Source organism: Myotis lucifugus, unplaced genomic scaffold (assembly GCF_000147115.1).
Source record: "Myotis lucifugus unplaced genomic scaffold, Myoluc2.0 scaffold_54, whole genome shotgun sequence".
NCBI classification, from domain to species: Eukaryota; Metazoa; Chordata; class Mammalia; order Chiroptera; family Vespertilionidae; genus Myotis; species Myotis lucifugus.
In genome coordinates this window covers 5,454,768-5,472,637 of record NW_005871102.1, presented here as the reverse complement: position 1 = coordinate 5,472,637, position 17,870 = coordinate 5,454,768, and the positions used below count along the sequence as shown (strand labels likewise).

The following is a 17,870-nucleotide window of genomic DNA, read 5'->3' as shown; positions in this document are numbered from 1 at the left end:
GCTCTAGAAGCCTCCCTGGACTTGGGCGTGTCCTCCCAAACCTGCCCTCTGTGGCGGTGTTTCCTCTTTCCCTCTTTCCTTCCTCCCAAACCCTCTCTGCTTTCTGTCTCCACTCACAGAAGTTCACATGAAGACTGGTCAGCCTTTGGGAAAGGGTCATCAACTATCCTAGGGGCAAATTTCTAAAATGTATTTCATTACAAAAATATCAATTATTTCTATAGCCAACATTTGATCTGATGTGCCAGGCAGGTCTTTGACCAAGGCATTAAGGACCCAATGGGGAGCAAAATACTGGGTTTAATTCTCACAGCCTATTCCCCCCCCCCCCCCCACCCCTCGAAATACTATTGAGGCCCATCTTACACCTGAAGGCAGAGCCATGGAGCAATGAAAAGAAATTTGCCTGAGGACACAAGTAGTAAGTGCTACAGCGGGAACCCATTACATAGCCTCCCTTAAAAGAAAGAAGACGCCATTTCAGTGGTGGCAAGCAGATGTCTCACTAAGCTGTCTTTCTAACCAGAGAAATGGTGGAGGATGGCTAAGGAGAGGAAGAGAGAGCAAAAGAGCTGTGGTACAAGTCCGCGGTGGATTAAAGCACTGAACTCCTAGCCGTGCCCAAGATAAAGCATGGCATCCTCGCCATGGATTTGACCACATCTCAAACCCTCTAAGCCCACAGTGGAGTTTAAGAAACCTGGTCAAGGCAGGTCAGCCTTGATAAAATACAGGGTTAGGCAAAAGTAGGTTTACAGTTCATGTGGAAAAAGACATGCAGGATATGAGTATTACAATAGCTTTATTAACTAAAAAGAATGTTACAGTGCAACTGTAAACCTACCTTTGCCCACCCCTGTATTTTGGAGCTTTTATGTGTCTGGAAATGTGTGCAAGAAGTGAGTGAGTCGTTCTCATTGTATAAACTCAGAAAAGCCTGGAGACTCAGTCTGAGGAGCCCAGGATGAGAATCAAAGTTGTGGCATCTGGATGCTGCTGTGAGCTCCCGTGCCTGCCAACATTCCTTGTTCCTGAGATAACACCAGAGCTGATGGAGGCTGGTGAGCCTGGGGCTGGCTTTTCTGGGAAGAGTTTCTGCTCACCAGGTAGAGTGCGGCTCCTGCCTGGCGCTTCCATTGTAGCCCTTGGCACACTGGTCTGTCTCTTTCCACAGCTGTAGCTGACTCCCCCTGGGGATATGGGCTTCCCAAGGGCAGGGCAGGTCTCTCCCCAGTGCCCGGCACCCAGCCAGACCCCTAAGGGCAGCTCCACACTGCAAGGAGCCCCTGCCTAAGCCCAGATGCAGCAGGGCAAGACAAAGGCAGGCCCGGCAGGCGGCCCGGCATCCACAGGAGAGCCCGGGAGACCCTCCAGGCCTGGCAGGGCAGCTCTGAAGGCCTGGCTCCACAGGCAGATGTCAGAGCCAATCCCAGCAGCCCCTTCTGGGGGCCCAGCACTCCCACCGGGTCAGACCTGCAGCCTGAGAGAGCTGGGCACAGCTTCTTGCCAAGGAAGGCTGCCGCCATTTCTAAGCAGGTGCTCTGGCTCTACAGGGAAAGATGGAAACTTCACAGAGGATGGGAAGGGGGAGGGGAGGGTGTCCAGCAAATAGCTCCAGAACCAGCCTGGGGATTTGGGTAGGAAATGGGTTGGGCAGATGGACCAGGGATGTCCAGTTGTTGCCAGGTAAGTTTAGCAGGATAAACAAGCAAGTCTATGTTAAAAGAGCCACAACAAAGAGCCTTGGTACCAGATTCTATGGGAGCTCGGAGGAGGGGCCAAGGCCAGCACCCCGGTGTCAGGGAATGCTTCTCAGGGCAGCACCTTTGAAGGCTGCCAGGGAGTCCCTGGGTGGACAAGGGGAAGGGCATTCCAGCAAAGACACAGATAAGCGAAGCAATGGGGTGGGTGAAAGAATATGTGGAGTTGGCGCATGCCTGGATCGGGGAACCAATAGCCCAAACTCCTGCCAATAAATAAATACTCACATGGGAATCGGGGATCCCGCTGCCCGGAGGCCAGTTTGGAGAACCAGGAAGTCCAGTCATATTGCACTCCAGCCCTGGGATAGGGGCCTCCTCTGGGCCACAGGGATGTACCATCAAGGATGCCTCCTTCCCAGGGCCAAGCACCCTCGACCAGCACCTGGCCCGGAAGGCTTTGGCAGCTCACAACCCCAGGAAGCAGAGGGGCCAGACGGAGGGACCAGACTGCCTCGACGCCATCCCACCCCCCACCTCCAGAGCAGGGCCAGTAACAACACTAAATGACAACTCAGGGCGCACACCTGGAAGAACCGCTTCCCAAACAAAACCTACTCTTGCCTGTGGGAGGCACTTTTTTCTAAAATGCTGGTGTCCACCCACAAGACTGCTTTTGTGCCTCCCGAGTGAACTGTCCGTCCTTCCTTCCCTCAGCGGCGGAGGGGTGGGGACGCCAATCCCATTTCCCTGCAGGAAAACCGAAGCCAAGCCCCTACACTGACCTTCTCAAAGGCCAGCGGCGGCGGCAGAGCGGTGAGACCGGGGCCATCAGAGCCGGTCGTGTCCGCTGCTCTCCCCGCAGCCTGTGCGGCCCAGGAGGATCCTAGGCGGGACTCCCCGTGCGGCGAATTCCGGGAGGGCGGATGGACGCAGGCTGGGAGTTAGAGGACCGGGTTCAAGTCCTGCCTCTAATTATTTGCTAATTTATCCTCTGAGTTTCCAGCTCCTAGTTGTAGCCTGGAGATAAGGGGTCCCTCCTCGCAAAACTGCCCTAAGGTTTCTGCACTGTGTTCGTAATGTCCGCAGCAGAGCTCTGGAATATTTGCGGAGGGCACAGCGCAGCGACTGCACAGCCTGAATTCCCAGGTTAACCTTGATTTCCCAAATTCCAGCCGCACCTGCAGTTCCTCCCTCATGCATGAGACCTCGGGACGCCGCCCGCACCAGGTCCCCATCCCGCACCCCACGTCACCACCAGCTTTTAGTGGGACTCGGTCACCGTGAAATTCCCAGACTCTGGCCCTCTGGCCCTCCTTCCCCGTGAGATCCTCGAGGGCAAAATCAGGGTGCCTTCCTCCCAGCAAAATGTCTTGCATGTAGAGGATGGGGTGCACCGGACTTCGGGCTCTGTCTGTGCTGTACCCGGGGCCCATCTCTGCCTTCGCAGACGAGGGACCGGGACTGGAGGCAGCAGCGGGGGGTGGCAGGGCGCCAAGACCAGGGCTGCAGGGCCAGTGAGGCCCATACCTCCCGAGTGGCCGAGTGCTTGGGATGGTGCAGAGCCTAGACCCGCAGGACCACGGCGGCCGCTGTCCTGACTTTGCAGGGACACCCACATGGGAGCCAAGTAGCCTCTTGTGGAGGGTGCGGGCGACTGGAGCCAGGGCAGGTGGGTGCAGGACGTTGCAGTCACTGGCCCGCAACAGACCTTGGTCCCCACCCCCCAGGGCACCTACCTGGTGCAGGCCCCGCCTGCCTAGGGAAGATGCCCCCCAAAAGCAAGTTAAAACAGGCGTCAGTGGGGGCGCAGCCTGCCCAGGACCGCCAGGCTTCTTGCTAGTGGCGTCTGAACTTGCTCTAAGGATATTGACTTGTATGAGGCCAAAGTTGGTGCCACTTTCGGTGCCTGGTGTGAATCGAGGTCTGGACACACAGAGTACCATGAACTGCCTCGTGGTGGGGTGGGGAATAGGTGAGGCACAGGAAACAGCCACACCTGTGCACGTCATTCATTTTCGGTGCCACACCGTCCTTTCCCTTCCCCTTCTTGTTAGTTCCCACTCATTTTACAGAACCTTGTGTGGCGCACCTCCTCACAGGCCTCCCTCCCCAGGTGATCCCTGACCACTCCCAGGCTCCTTACCCCACGTCCCCAGGTGCCAGCTTCCCTTGCTGCACACACCTGGCCTTGTGGTAAGGGTTGAGCTTCTTTCCTAGATTCTGGCAGCTTGAGGTAGAGCCCGTCTTTCTCATCAACCTGAGCTCCTGCCTGGCACACGGCCCGGCTCCTAGTTCTAAGTGAGGGTTCTGGTGGTCCTGTGGGCGATACCAGGCCGGACCCTAGGCAGCAGAGATGGGAAAGGTCAGAATGACACCTGGAGGAGCCAAAGTCCCCTCCCACCTAGACAAGACATGGCCCTGGCACGCTGTACCTTCTTGGAATTAGAGCAAGGCACGGCGACTTCACACAGTCCCAAGTGCCTCTCCAGTTCTTCCTCCTCTTTACTTCGTCCCCCTTCCCCTCATTTCTATGCAAATGAGGAATCCAAGTTTGCACAGCCTGATTGGTCCAGATAGCACTGTCCTGATTGGTCAGAATTATGTGTTCTGATTGGTTATTATGGAGCTACTCTGATTGGTCAACAAATATACAAATGAGGCTACAACTGTGCAGTTCTGATTGGACAGGGCAAGTCTCAGTCCATTGGTTGAAATAAGATTCCAGATTTGGCTCAGACTTCAAGACCACAATGCAGGAAGCTTGGCACCTCAGTCTGTGGCTTTTCTCTGACATGCAGTGTGCAAGACAGGCCTCGGCAAACAATGGCTGCTAGGTTCGATTATGAATTTGGGCCCTGCTAACCACGAGGAGTCCTTTTTGGAAAGTATACTTCTTGGGTCAACATGTAAAGGCCAGGAATTGGCGTATAGGAGCCACCAGGGTTTCCCCATGCCTGTGGTTCCTGTTATGTGGGGCCATTTCTATATTTTGGGGGCCCCAGGTTGGTCTGTGAGGTGTCCCAGTCCCTCTTCACACCCCAAAGACCCAAGTACTTATTCCTTTGGCCCCTCTGCTCACCTGCTAGAGCCTTCCCATTCTTCCTTCATCTCCTACTGCAGGTCAGCCCAGCCTCCCCATCCTGCCCTGTGTGAGGCTCTGGGAGTCCCCTTCACCCCCTAACCACCAGGGGCAGTAAGGAGGGGTATTAACTGGCTCCTGTGCATAATACCCTAGAATGGGAGAGTACTCACACTCCACAGGATTGCTGCCTCCTCTCCTCATCACCTTCCTCTTAGGCCCCATGCCTCCTTCAGTGACTTTGCTCCCTGAAAGCTGCTTAACACTCATTTTAACTGTGTTTGTTTTTAACCACAGTCTGCACCCGGCCAAGTTCTAAAACAGCCAGTTGCACCTATTCAAGGCCCCTTAGCTTCATTCCATCTCCTGCTCATAAACGTGCTTTGCCAGGGATCCTCTCCCAGCCCTAGGACTGACCCTGGAGATTTCTGTCTCTACACTGTCACCCCAACCCCAGGTGCCTCCCCAGCCTTCCCCTCTGGCATGCCCAACACAGGCCACCACGGTGCCCTTGTCCTCCCTTCTCCTCCCCCACCCAAACCTCTGCTGACGGCTATAAAAGGTCAAGCGAGCGAGCGAGTGTGCAGCCCAAAAGATAGCAACTCAGGATAGAAGCTTCAGCTTTGGCTTTTAATAAATTAAAACGGACACATGGCCACCCACTAACCCTTTGGGCAGTGTTCAGTCCTAGAGGAGGGGAGTGACCAGGTGGGACAGCCCATCCTCCGGGCCTGTGCCTGGCCTTCTCCCTGCGGGTTGGCCTATCCAGAGCTGCTGTCAGGGAGTCTGGACAGAGAGCTTGTGGCTGAGGATTGCGTGGCCCTAGCTGCGGCCCAGTGTCCAAGCTCAACAGAAGGAAGGCAGAGGCCTTCCTGGCCAGGTGGCTCCGGTAGCTCCAGCCTTGCTCTGGGCAGAGGCAGGGGCAGAGGAAGGGCAGTGGGGATGGGGCTGATCTGGCCAGTCTCACTGGCCACAGCTGCACCTCCCTGAAACTGGTCTCAGGTTCCTTTTTTCCCTCCTCTATCTTAGATATTACAAAATATTCGTAATATTCAGGCTACCAGATCACATCTCCTAGATGTTTTCACACCAGACCACATGTTCCAATTTTTGATTTGGGGTCAATGGCTACAAGGCTGTTACTCGAGGACACTTTTCCCATTTCTGGAAAAAGAGCAAAGGTGTGAAATGGGAGCTGGGAGAACGAGATGGGAAGAGGCAGGCTCCAGGCCGATATGGCCCAGCACTGTCTTTGGTTCGGGAGTGTTGGAAGCTGCAGGAGCCCTTGACAAGGAGTGGGATGGGACCTGAAGGTGAGGCGATGCTCGGGGACCAACTGAATGATTCAATGAATCTCTTTCCTCCCCCTGCCAACAAAGGTGCAGGAAGCTGTTGACACCACCACAGGCCCGGGCACCCATATTTTCTTCTCCTTGCTTTGCACAAATTACATCCTTAAACAAACTATCCAAGTAGGCTCCTTCCCTCTCCCAAGTAGCTTTGTGCAGTGCATTCCCAGTCACCCCTCCCCCCAGGGCGCTTCATGGCTTCTGAGGGAGTGACATTGAGGCCCAGAGCACCTCTGAGTCACCGTGGGATGGGCCTCTGCCTCAGCACACGGAGTGACAAGCTCTCTGCATGGGTCAGGAGCTCCTCAATGTGAGCCAATCCCAGCCCTGCAACCTTGGCCCCGTTCACCTCCAGGATCTCATCCCCCACCCCCAGCAGCCCCGAGTACAGCTTGGCCGTACTTGCATCAGCCATCTCCTGCACGTAGAAGCCTGCAAAGGAAAACAGGAGAACTTAACAAGTGAAATGAAAGACATGCATCTCTGGCATGCTGACCAGGTGGGTGCTGTTTTGTGGGGGGAGAGGGGCAGGGGCAGGTGCTCATACAGGGCACTTCTGCTCGCGTGCACACACACGCGCGCACACACACACACCCTCATTCTTCCCACTCAAAATCACAACTACTTCATATATAGATATGGTATAACTTCATTTCTCCATCTCCTCTTTTAAAATGCCCTAGTGCAAATAATGCTTTCAGCTGTAATGGTTCACATATACCCCAGTGTGAATGAGCTAATCTTAGCTTTTTCTGAGATGAGCTTTGATTGTAGAATAGGAAAATAATGTTTAAAAATTAGGAAAATGACCTACGACGTGTCCGGCACAGTGCTAAATGGCACTCACAAACAAACTCCATTGCTGCCCTCAAGTCGCCGGAGTGGGGGGAAGGCATCGCTGAAGTAGCTGAGGTCCAGTCCAAGCCTGGCTTGCTTCCTGGTATAGTCTAGGGCTAGCCCTGGCCTCAGTCTTCCTCGGGTATGGTCCTCACTTGGAACTCGGAGGCCTCTGGACAAAGGCCCAGAAACATAAAAATCCTACCCCCATATTTAAAGACATGGTGGCTCCCTTTTCCCTTCTTCACCCCCCCCCCACCCCCACCGCCCCTGAGAGGCCCTGCCTGGCCAGTGTGACCATTCCGAGGTCTCCAAAGTGCATCAGGAGCCCTGGGAGAACCCACTCCTCCCCTGGGTCTGACTCGGGGAACCCACGTTGGTGGGACAGGCTCTGTGGGGCCTCAGGGCTGGATAGGCCGGTGACACTCGCCTCTCCTGGCCACACAGGAGAGGGTTCCCCTCTCACCAAAACTTCTGCTGAAAACCTTTCAAACCCCTTCAGCTGCTTCCACCTAAGAGGTTAGAGGAGGAGCAGGCTCTTCCAGGGAAATCTGGTGAACACAGGTGTCTGAGGGCACCAGCCCAGGTCACTGGGGGGCCGCAGGGGATGATTGACACCGGCAGAATTCATGGGGGGAGGGGGGTGTTGGGGGGGACTTTGCGAGGCCTCAGCGCCCTCCCTGCTGCCAGCCCAGGCTCAGCTGGCTCTCTCTACACTGAACAGCTGCCTGTGCATCACTCCCCACCTCCTCTTCCTGGAACCAGCTTCCTTAGAAGGGACATGAAAGGGCAACTTGCCCTGTTTCTCAGTCTCTGACCTAAAGCCATTTAACACATCTCGGACCAGTGGGAACTCATCTCTCTGATCCATGCGGCCCAACTCTGGCCCCAACAGTCAAGCTTTCCAGAGCCCACCCTGTGGAATTTGGGTTTGAATGTACATTGAAATCTCCTCTGAGGCACCTGAGGATTTGTAGCTCTGGGTTTAGCAAATCCGATTTTTTGTCAAGTTCCCTGTCCCTGGGCTGAGGTGGGGAGTCCCTTTCGGTGCTTCTCAGTCACCCTTAGCCTTTCCTGAGAGGCTGTCTCCCCGCAGCAAGGTACATCTGTCATCTTGATCGCACAGGCTTCTCTCTCACAGGCCCTGTCTTCTACCTCTGCCATCTGGGTGTTTGAACTGCTTGCTGGCCTGTCTGCATGTTGGAAAAAGGCAGGTAAAATGGGGAGGGGTGGAGCCTGTAGAAATGGCTGCTATACAGCAGGATGTGAGGTGGGGAGTGTTGAGAAAACCCAAAAGAATGCAGCCAGAGACAGACCAGACACTGATGTCACGCCAGCCATTTGGGGGAGACTCTGGGGTAGGTTTTACAACTGAAAGTCATGACAAAAATATGACAGAGAGACTGCTTTGTAGGCATTTATTGGCTGCTGGACACGGCCTTTGCTAAGGATGTATGCTCCTTATGTTGCATTAGAAGCAGAAGACAAAGCCTGCTATTCTCTCATGCTTGTATAGAACCGGATGTGGTAGCCAGCAAGTTAGCACCAGCATCTTGACTCTTTAGGAAGGATTGCAAACCAACCCCAGCCCACAGAGCCGCTGAGGCCCAGGAAAAAGGCCTCTTGGCTGCGGGAGGACGGCGTGTGGCCAGGCGGCCCTGTTCCGCATACATTGGGATCTCTGTGACATCCGACGGCTAGCTGCAGCAGTAGAGGCAGGACACCACCTGGGCAGGACAGGGAAGAGGTCTCACCATCCAGGTGAGGGAGCCTGGGAGAGTGGGCCAGGGCAGAGCCCGAGGAGCCCTTGGTGATTACAGACCCCTGCCCATCAGAACTCCATGACAGGTGATGGGGGAGGGGATCCCACTGCCTGCAGAGGATCCTAAAAGGACTTTTGGGGAGTATGGGGGGCCGAGTACATGCTTGGTTGTGTATGATCTCACACTGACAGATGATGCCAGTCCCCATCTGGAATTCTGCTCCCCAAATACATTCTCTTTCTGAGGAGGAAAGTGAAGAAAAGCGCCAGGCACTTTTCTCCGTACGCCACTGAATGCTCCTTCTGACTCCGCCAGGGTCTGGGAGCCAGGATGCCTGAGAACCTAACCTCGGGAGCCAGCTCTGAGGGAGGGGCCTGGATGCACAGACAGGCAGGCACATTCCGCGTGCCCAGACACACTCAGCAGCCGGAGGAGGGAACCATTTAAACACGTCGGCCACATCAAAGGACTGCCTCTGAGAACTGGCAAGCACAAACAGTCTCCCTCTGGCTCCCCAGGGAATAGCTGGCCTTCAAGATTCTGGTTTTAAGAATGTCATCAGACAGCAGAGGGGCAGTGGGGTCAGGCCTGCCAATAGCTACTCCCCCCGCCCCCAGCAGCCCATACCTTGACTCTTCAGAAAGAGCCCCTGTGGGGAGAACTCTAGTCCTTTTGATAAGAGGTTCTCTGAGCCCAGAGCTCCACTGCTCAGCCAAAGACCAGGAAAAAACTCTGATCACCAGTGTGGTTTGCTAAGGTCCCGGGGCTGTGGGGCCCAGAAAGCGGAGGGAGCGTACCTGAGTCCCGGCGCCCATTCCCGGAGGCCACACAGAAGCCAAACGTGCCCTCTGGGGAGCGTTGCAGCTGCAGCTGGCTGGTGCCGTCTGGGAACACCTCCACCACGTGGCCCACTGTGCGGGCCAGGCTGGGGGCACCCACATCCTCCACGCTGAGCGCACGCCGGGGCGGGGCCTTGGCTAACCTGCATGGACACCGGAGACAGAGTGAGGGCAACGAGGGCTGGCACTGGGCTCCAGCCCCTTGGCTTAAAGAAGACTTGCCTCTCCACTGACGGCTGGGGCTCCAGCATGAAAAGCCTGCTAGGGCCGAGATTGGCACCCCCGTCTGAAGCTCCCCAGCCTGCTGCTGCACCAGAAGCCCCAGCCCATGAGCAAAGTTTTTAACCTTTTCAGGTACAGAGACTTCTCTCAGAACCTGATGAAAGCTGTAATTTTATATAAAATTTCCAGGAGTTAACGGACACCCTGAAGTCCCCCCATGAAACTCTAGGTAAGAGCAGCTAACCTAGAGGGTCACAGGTCAAGGGCCTCTTTTGAGGTCTCTGTCTCTGGATCTTTAATTTGATCTTTAGCTGAGCTAAGGAAGGTCTCTGGACATTCTGACTTCAAGATGTCATCAGACAGCAGAGAGATGGAGCAGACAGCAGAGAGATGGAGGAACCAAACCTCCCAACTCCACCCCTTTCAGCACCCCACACCTTCTCAAGGCTCAACTGCACACCTCAGAGAACTGGCCTCCCTTTCTCTTAATGGGATCCCATTCAGGGCCATGCTGCAGGGCCATGCTGCTGAGGCAAGAAGTTAAGCTTATTGTTCCATTGTCCATTCTTAGTTTGTCCTCCAGACCACTTGCCCACTTTTACCTGCCAGGTTCACTGTGGTCCCCTGGCTCCCCTACCAGGTACAGGCTGGACCGGTCCACCTTGCCACTCAGCAGAGAATAGAGATTCTGAAAGGAGGCAGCTTTCCGATGTTGGTGAGAGGGTGACACCTAGAGGTAAAGGTCCAATATTGCAGGTGAGAAAAGCCGCCTGGCCAGGGGATGGCAGAGACTTGGCCCCAACCATGAACCTGAGGGCCTCTTTCAAAGTAACAGGAGGAGCTTTTGTCACTACTTCAAGCGGCTGCACCATAATTTACTCAAGTAGGTGGGTCTACACAGGTGATATGATCTGAAGCTTCTAGGTTTTGGGTTTTCTTGGCTGAAATAACAATGTAGTACTAAGACACTAATTACCACACCACTTAAGAAAATCTAATTTTCTTGTAAGAAAAAAAAAGTAAAATCAAATTAATTATAGAGTAACAAACACAACTTTAGAGTTAAAATGTTAAATAGTGTTTTTGCGATTCTTTTTTCTTTCACTGCTTTTATTTATTTATTTATTTTTGCAATTCTTTAGTATATCCCTTTTATGATCAGTTACATTCAAAATTTTTAATCTAAGTGTGCACCTTAAACCATCGTGAACAAAAAGATGGGAAAGACAAAGTCCCTTGAGGACTTCCCCCAGTGGTGGGTGTGGGGTGGGCACAGGTCAGTTAAAGGCCCTAAATGCAGTAGGAAGTGCTCGGTTGAAAGTGCAGACGATGTGCAGGGGAGCGGAAAGAGACTTCGTTTGGCTTAGGAGGCCTGGGGACAGTTAGAGGAGCTGATCCCTGAGTGAGGCTTGAGGCAGGAACTCGTGAGGTGAATACAGGGGCAGAGTCCTCCAGGCAGAAGAAACAGCAGGTACGAAGACATGGAGGGACGAGGGAAAACATGGTCGGTTCTGGGTCATACTCATGGACTGGTGGCGAGGCTGCAGAGGTGATGGGAGGTGGACTGGAGCAAGGGGCCAGCCCTGGAAGGACCTCGTATGGCCTGCTAGAGAGCCCCTGAGTGATGCTCATCTGAAGAGTTACAAAATCTGATCTGTGTTCTAGAAATCGACCCAGTGAGGAGCCCATTCGGAAGGTAGGGGGTAGGAATGGTAGGGAGGAGCAGACTTTAAAACAAATGTTACAGACATGTATTACATTTGGAATCCATGCTCTAGAGAAATAAGGCATATTATCAAGAAATAGAAGGGGGGGGATTTGGAGCTGATTTATATCAGAGTTCAACGAGGCTTCCTGGGAGAAGTCATGTTAACTCAGACCTGAAGGACAAGCAGGAATTTCCTGAGGAGAGCCTTCCAGATGCAGGTGTAAAGGGAAAGAGCCACAGCCAGTGGAGGCTGTGGGAGCATCAGGAGGGGGCAGGTGAGAGAACAGGCCGCTGCCCACTCAGGAGGGCAAAACGGAAACCAAGCTGCTGCAGCATCCACCCACCCTGTCACCCCACACCTGGCGGCACAACAGTCTAACAGGAAGTCGCTCGCCCTGAGCTATGTCATGAACAGTTCTGGGTGAGGAAGGGTTCTTCTTTTATCCTCTTTTTCCAGTTCTTGTACATTTCTTTCTACTCCTCAGTCCGCCCTTTCTCACCAGCTTGCTCTCTCCCTTCCCACTCGGCTTAGATTGCTGACAACACCTCTATTACACTAACATCACTGTCACTTCCCTAGAGGGCTTCACAGAAGCCAGAGCTCTGAGGGCAACACACCAGGTGCCCTGGCTCAGATATACAGGGCACAGATCTAACTTCATGGGGAAAGTGAATTCCTGGAGCATGGTGTCACTCTCGGGTCCTCTTCCCAGCTTATATAAGGCTGTTTTGTTTCTGTTTTTGCCTTCCATTCATTCATCCAGCAAATACTGAATGCCAACCACGTACCAGGTAGTGTTCCTGGAGCCAGACTGAAATGCAATTTTCATTCAGTCTGAAAATAAAAGGCTCCAGTACGGCAAACCACAATCACCTGCTTCCTTCCGCCCAGGGAGGGGAGCAGAGACTAGAAGAACAAACATAATACTGGAAACACCTGGGACAGAACAGGGTTTTCAGAAACAAAGCTGACTCAGTGAGCTGCTATTGGTTTACCCTCCAGCATACGGGGAGGGACAATTCAGCAGCCTGCCCTGCATCCACTCACTCACTCACTGTGCATTATGTCTACTATATTCACCATTGTACTGAATATTGGGAATATAAAGATCAATGGTGTTCCCTCAAAGAAGTCACACTCCAGTGAGGGGAGACAAACAAAAATCAATTAAAATACTATGTGCAAGTTCCACCAAGGAGGGTAGCCCAGAATGAGATAAAAATACAGAGCAAGGAAGGGTAGGAAGATGCAATGGCTGAAGTATCCTTGGATGAGGAGACATTAGCAGGTAGAGAAGGCGGGAGAACAGAAACATGAAGGCTGAAAGTCAGACAGTGTGTGGCCTTCATGACAGAACTTCAAGGTCAAGGACAACTGGGATGAGTGTTAGAAGGAGAGTGATGGGAGATGAAAGCAGTCAGATTGCAGAAACCCTTTGGCATTGTCAAGTGACCTGAGCTTTATCCTGAGAGTGGTAAGGGACCAATGGCCTGTATGAAGTGAGGGCATGGCAAGCCAGATTTGCATAGCAGAAGGACCACTCTGGAAGCCAGTGGAGAAAGACAGGCAGGAATGCCAGTCTGGAGGCCCTGGAGGTATCCAGGAAGTGATTTATGCTAGACTAAGGGTCACTGTGGCCATGAAGAAGGTTCTAGAATGACCAGGCAGTAGACTCCAGGTCTTGGCAGCAGTGAGAGTTGAAGGAGGGGAAGAGGAAGGCATCTAGGATGAGTCCATACTGGAAAGCCGGTGTGTGTGTTGGGGGGTGGGCAGGGGGATGCTGCTACCGTACTGTGTCCTGGGGACCCAAGTCTCAGAGATCAACTGTGGGGAGGCAGGAGCCTCCTCTTCTCCACCTTTGCCTCCTCAGCACTTCATTTCTCCTTTCACCTTTTGTTCCAATGGTGCCTACACCACCACCTGCCTCACACAGCCCCTGTCTGGGCCCTTCGGACTCACCCGATGCAGGGATTGTAACGATGGGGCTCTCTTCACTTTGGGGGTGCTGGTGTGTGAGGCCGGACCAGGTGCAGGGGGCTGCAGCTGCTCCACACTGCAGCTGCGGGACTTGCCCAACTTGGGCCGTGTGCCCTGGCCCAAGGCCAAGAAGAACTTTTTCAGCCCCAGGGTGGTGATGCTGCTGCTGGCTTTCTTGTTCCTGTCAGAAGGGGCAGCTGAGGGTGGGCCAGGTCCTGCACTGACCCCTGGTAGGTCTCTGAAATGCAAGGGTGGACATGAGGTTGGGGGGAGAGGGCTGTGGAAGCGAGGGTGGGCTTCTCCTTAGGGTTCTGTGGGCCCCAGATGAGCCAGCACCACGCCTTGTGGAGGAAGAGACAGCCAGGCTGCAGAAAGAAAGCTGAGTGGAATCCTGCACGGTAGCTTTTAGAAAGGGCAGCTCAGACAGGACCCTTGGCATCACATTCAACAGTGGGTTTACCCGATCATTCGTTCATTCATTTGCTCATTCACTATTTCCAAAGAACCTCTTCTAGGCCTCTCGTAGGCACTGGGACATGTGGCAAATAGCCTGGGTAAGTGAGAGTGATAAGCAGACAGACAAGGTTCTGACTCTTGGAGCTTATAAACAGCAGACTAGGAAACAAAGGAGAGATACCATCAGCGACTGCTGAGTAGGGTGAAGCAGAGAGAGACAGGGTGGCCAGGGAAGGCCTCTCTGAGGAGATGACCTTTAAACTGAAAGTTGAATGGCAAGAAGTCAGTCCCCCCAAGCCCAGAAATGAGAGCTCCAGGGAGAAAAAAGCTGGCAACAAAGCTCGAGGGCAGGAAGGGGCTCGGTGCATTCAAGAACACAGCGGGGTCAGGCCATTAGGACGTGGATATCATCATGAGCAAGGGACAAGAAGCAGGTGAGGTCAGACGGGCAGATTCCACTGAACACATAAACCCAGGTAAGAGGTTGGAATTCTACTCCAAGCTAAAGGAAAAACATGATGGGTTTTAAGTAAGAGAAATGACATCACTGAATTAAAGTTTTCAAAAGCTACCTTTGACTATTGTGTGGAGAAGGAACTAGAGGGGGCAAGAGGGAAGGCAGAGAGCAGCAGGGCTGTTAGAGTTGCACAGAAAGAAGGCAGCTTAGACCAGGAGAAATGCAACACGGGTGGGCCTGGGGCTGGAGAGGACCGGCCAGTGGGTTGGAGTCGGAAAGAAGAAAAATGGGGCAGCTAAGAGGATGCCCAGATCTGGGTGTGAGCACTGTGGAGTGGTTCTGTGTTCGCAGGGAAGAGGCCCTGGGGGAAGCGGTTTTGGTCGGAGCGATCAACAATTCAGCAAGGCTCTCGGACACCCTGGTGGACATGTCAGGGGAAACTGGATGCACAGGTGTGGCGTTGGGGAGCACAGAGGGCTGGAGATGGATACTTGGCTTTCAGTGGCACGTGAAGCCTTGGGTCATATGTCACCATGAATGATGCATAGCAGAGAAGAGGTGGCCCTGGCTAGAGGATGGCTCCCCAGAACAAGGACTCAGACATCACGCTAAAGAGAGAATGGCAATGTGAATGCTGAGCTCTTTCCTCAGCATCTAGTTGTCTCCAAGCCCAGAGCGAGGAACAAGTCCTCTCAGACAGGCTGTCCCAACCTGGGGCACCTTGAGGGCTGAGACTGGCTGGCCAGCTGTGCCTAGCACAGCACCTGGAGCTTGAGGCCATTCAATGAATGTTTGGTGAATAAATAATCAAGCACATTAGGTTGGAAATGTTTGGGAGAGAAGCATTGGGGTGCCATGGTTAGATGTAAGTCTGGGAACCCTCCAAGGACTTGGGAGCAGTGAGGTCAGTCATGCTACCACTCCAGGGGGGCTCTTTCTTCACTTGGCACCTCCCACCCCCCACCTCCTATGGGCAGGGCTCACTCTTGCTCCTGTCACTCACTGGGATGACACAAGCCCTTCAGAACTTGACTCTGTCTTCTGCAGGCCTTCCTCTGGTTCCTGGCTGGACTCTGGCTCCTCTAAGGCCAGGGAGAAGGTGACACCCATGGAGCTGACGGTGCCAACACCTGCGGGGGTGAGAAAGTCATGGATTCCTCCTGCAACAACCACAGCATCCCTCCCATGTCACTGACCCATCCCACAGGGGAGGGGACAGTCCCAACCCAGAGGCAGGAGAGCCGGAGAAAGCTGGAGAGAAGCAGTGGTGAGACCCACAAAACAGGGACAGGGCCTGATTTACTGCTGTTACCCCATTTCCCCCAGCACAATACTAGTGCACAGTAGCTGATTAATAAATGCCTGTTAAATGAAGGGACTGCTTGTGGTAAGTCATGTCCCTCCTATATCAAGAGACATAGTTGAGAGCTCCTGAGGCATCTGGAATGTGCTGGGCAATGAGTTAAACCCTCCCCAGAGATTATTTCATGGGTTCCTAGGAGACAGGTTCTATTATTACCCTCAGATTACAGTGGAGGGGCCTGGAGTGTAAAGGGGTTCAGTGACATGCCCAGGACCTCCTGGCTAATGAGAAGAGGAGCCTCACCTGGGCCTCTGCTCCAGGCCCCAAGGAGGTGAAGGTCGGCTGCCCAAAAAGGTCAGCAGCTCTCAGAATAGAAGATCCACAGGAAGTGGTTAAGGGCAGCCAGCCTAGAGCCCACCAGGGAAGGAAACCACACCTTAGTTCAAGGAGGGGCCTGCTTCCTCCAGGTTCATGTGAGCAAGGGAGGGAGAGGGAAAGTGTATGTCTGTGTGCAGGGGCGGGGTGGCCAGCACACAGGGTGGGAGAGTCTTGGCACCACATCCTCAGTAAGGTCAGTATGGCCTGTCGTCTGTCTGCCCTCTCCTTCTCCACTGTGTCCAAGCTCTCGATCCCTCCTGAGCCAGCCCAGCCCCAGGGCTGCCAGAGCTGTGGGCACATTAAAGCAGGCTGTGTGGGGTGGGCGTGTGACTCCTGCCTAAAAGTAAGTGGCTGAGGTGCTCACCTTAGCTCACAACATCAGGGATCAGAGCTAAGGCTGCTGATGCCCAGGATTTGCCCACATTATGTGGACCCCTTCCAAGGGCAGAGGTGATATCCTACATCCTTTGCCTGCTGAAACACACCAGTCTGCCCAGCAGGGCTGGGGGTCTGGGGGGGCTCAGGTGCCAGAGAGCAACCCCAGCATTCCCTGTAAGAGCTTTGCCTGCTGGTCACTGTGTCCTCTGGACCAGCGGTTGCCAACCTTTCAGACCTCACGGACCACCAGTGGTCTGCGGACCACCGGTTGGCGATCGCTGCTCTGGACAGCATGTCTGTGCCTGGCCACGGAAGGTCTTAAGGGCAGGACTGCTGCTGAATTAATTCACTTATTGCATTTATTCCCCTCAGTGTCTAGAACAGTGCCTGGCATGTAACAGGTGCTCAAACAATACTGAATGAATGAAATGAAGACACTGAAGGGGCATTTTAGCACTTACGACTCTAAGCAAATGGTAAATCCTAGAGCTGCTGCCTCTCCTAGCTCTGCTGATGGTACAATTTCCTTGCAGCCCAGGCCACCAGCAGCCACTTAGCTTGGACCTTCTATACACCCCTCAGGATTCCCAGAGGTCAGAGGCTTCAGCACCACTTTCCCATGCTCTGCCTCCTCAGGGGAGTTGTTAACCCGCCTCCAGGCTGACGTTGAACCCTGCACCCAGCCCACAGACCCCGCTAGCTTCCCTGACACCTGCCATTGATCAGGGGGCTCCACGGGGCTGCTAGGAATGGTGTGTGGCCATGTAACCTATGAAGACGAGCAGTAAGAGAAGGATGTGTGAGACCACAGACTTGGCCTCAGCTCTGGGACTGCCCCAGACTGGGGCCACCTTACCACCTCTGCAGTTCTCCAGGGGTGCCTCGGGCTCCTGGCTGCTCGTGCCCTTCTCCACCCTGCCCTCGAGGACGGCGCCCCCCGAGGACCCAGGCACACTGTTGTTGCAGTTGTTGGTGGGGAGGCCCAGCAGTGGGTGCCCACCGTGGTGGCTGCGGGGCTGTGTCTGTGGGGGACCGAGCTCACAGGTCCTGGGAACTACACTTCCTAAAGGAGCCCGGCGGGTGCCAGCAGATTCTCCCCGGTCACCAGGCCTGCGGGTGCCTTCCTGTGAGGCCCAGGTGAAGTGGTTTTCCTGGAAGAAGGAGGAGTTGGCACCCAGCCTTCCGAGGAAAGGGAAACCGTTGGCTGCTGGGCCTGGTGTGGGGCAGAGGGCTCTGCATGGCTCTGTTGCAGGGGGATGGTTTCCAGAGGTTGGTGGCTTCCTATAACCTGGTCTTGTCTGCCTGGCCCCAAGGGTGCCAGCTTCACGAAGGAGGCCGGGGCACACACCTTCCGGCACAGAGCCGAGGAATCCACAGAGGGAGCCCAGTGGTTTCCTGGTCGCAACTCCTCCTGGGGCCC

The 17,870-nt window shown here is 54.2% G+C and overlaps 1 protein-coding gene across 1 annotated transcript in view; it reads right to left on the bottom strand.

The window, feature by feature from the left end:
- Positions 1 to 5,393: 5,393 nt before the first annotated feature.
- KIAA1614 (KIAA1614 ortholog) overlaps positions 5,394 to 17,870 on the bottom strand; it is a 27,503-nt gene continuing 15,026 nt past the window's right edge. Inside the window, 7 exon segments of the mRNA XM_023753931.1 lie at positions 5,394 to 6,563; positions 9,529 to 9,713; positions 10,395 to 10,522; positions 13,461 to 13,716; positions 15,395 to 15,521; positions 17,307 to 17,564; positions 17,567 to 17,870. Of these exon segments, the coding sequence (XP_023609699.1) occupies positions 6,370 to 6,563; positions 9,529 to 9,713; positions 10,395 to 10,522; positions 13,461 to 13,716; positions 15,395 to 15,521; positions 17,307 to 17,564; positions 17,567 to 17,870 (1,452 nt within the window). The 3' untranslated portion in view covers positions 5,394 to 6,369.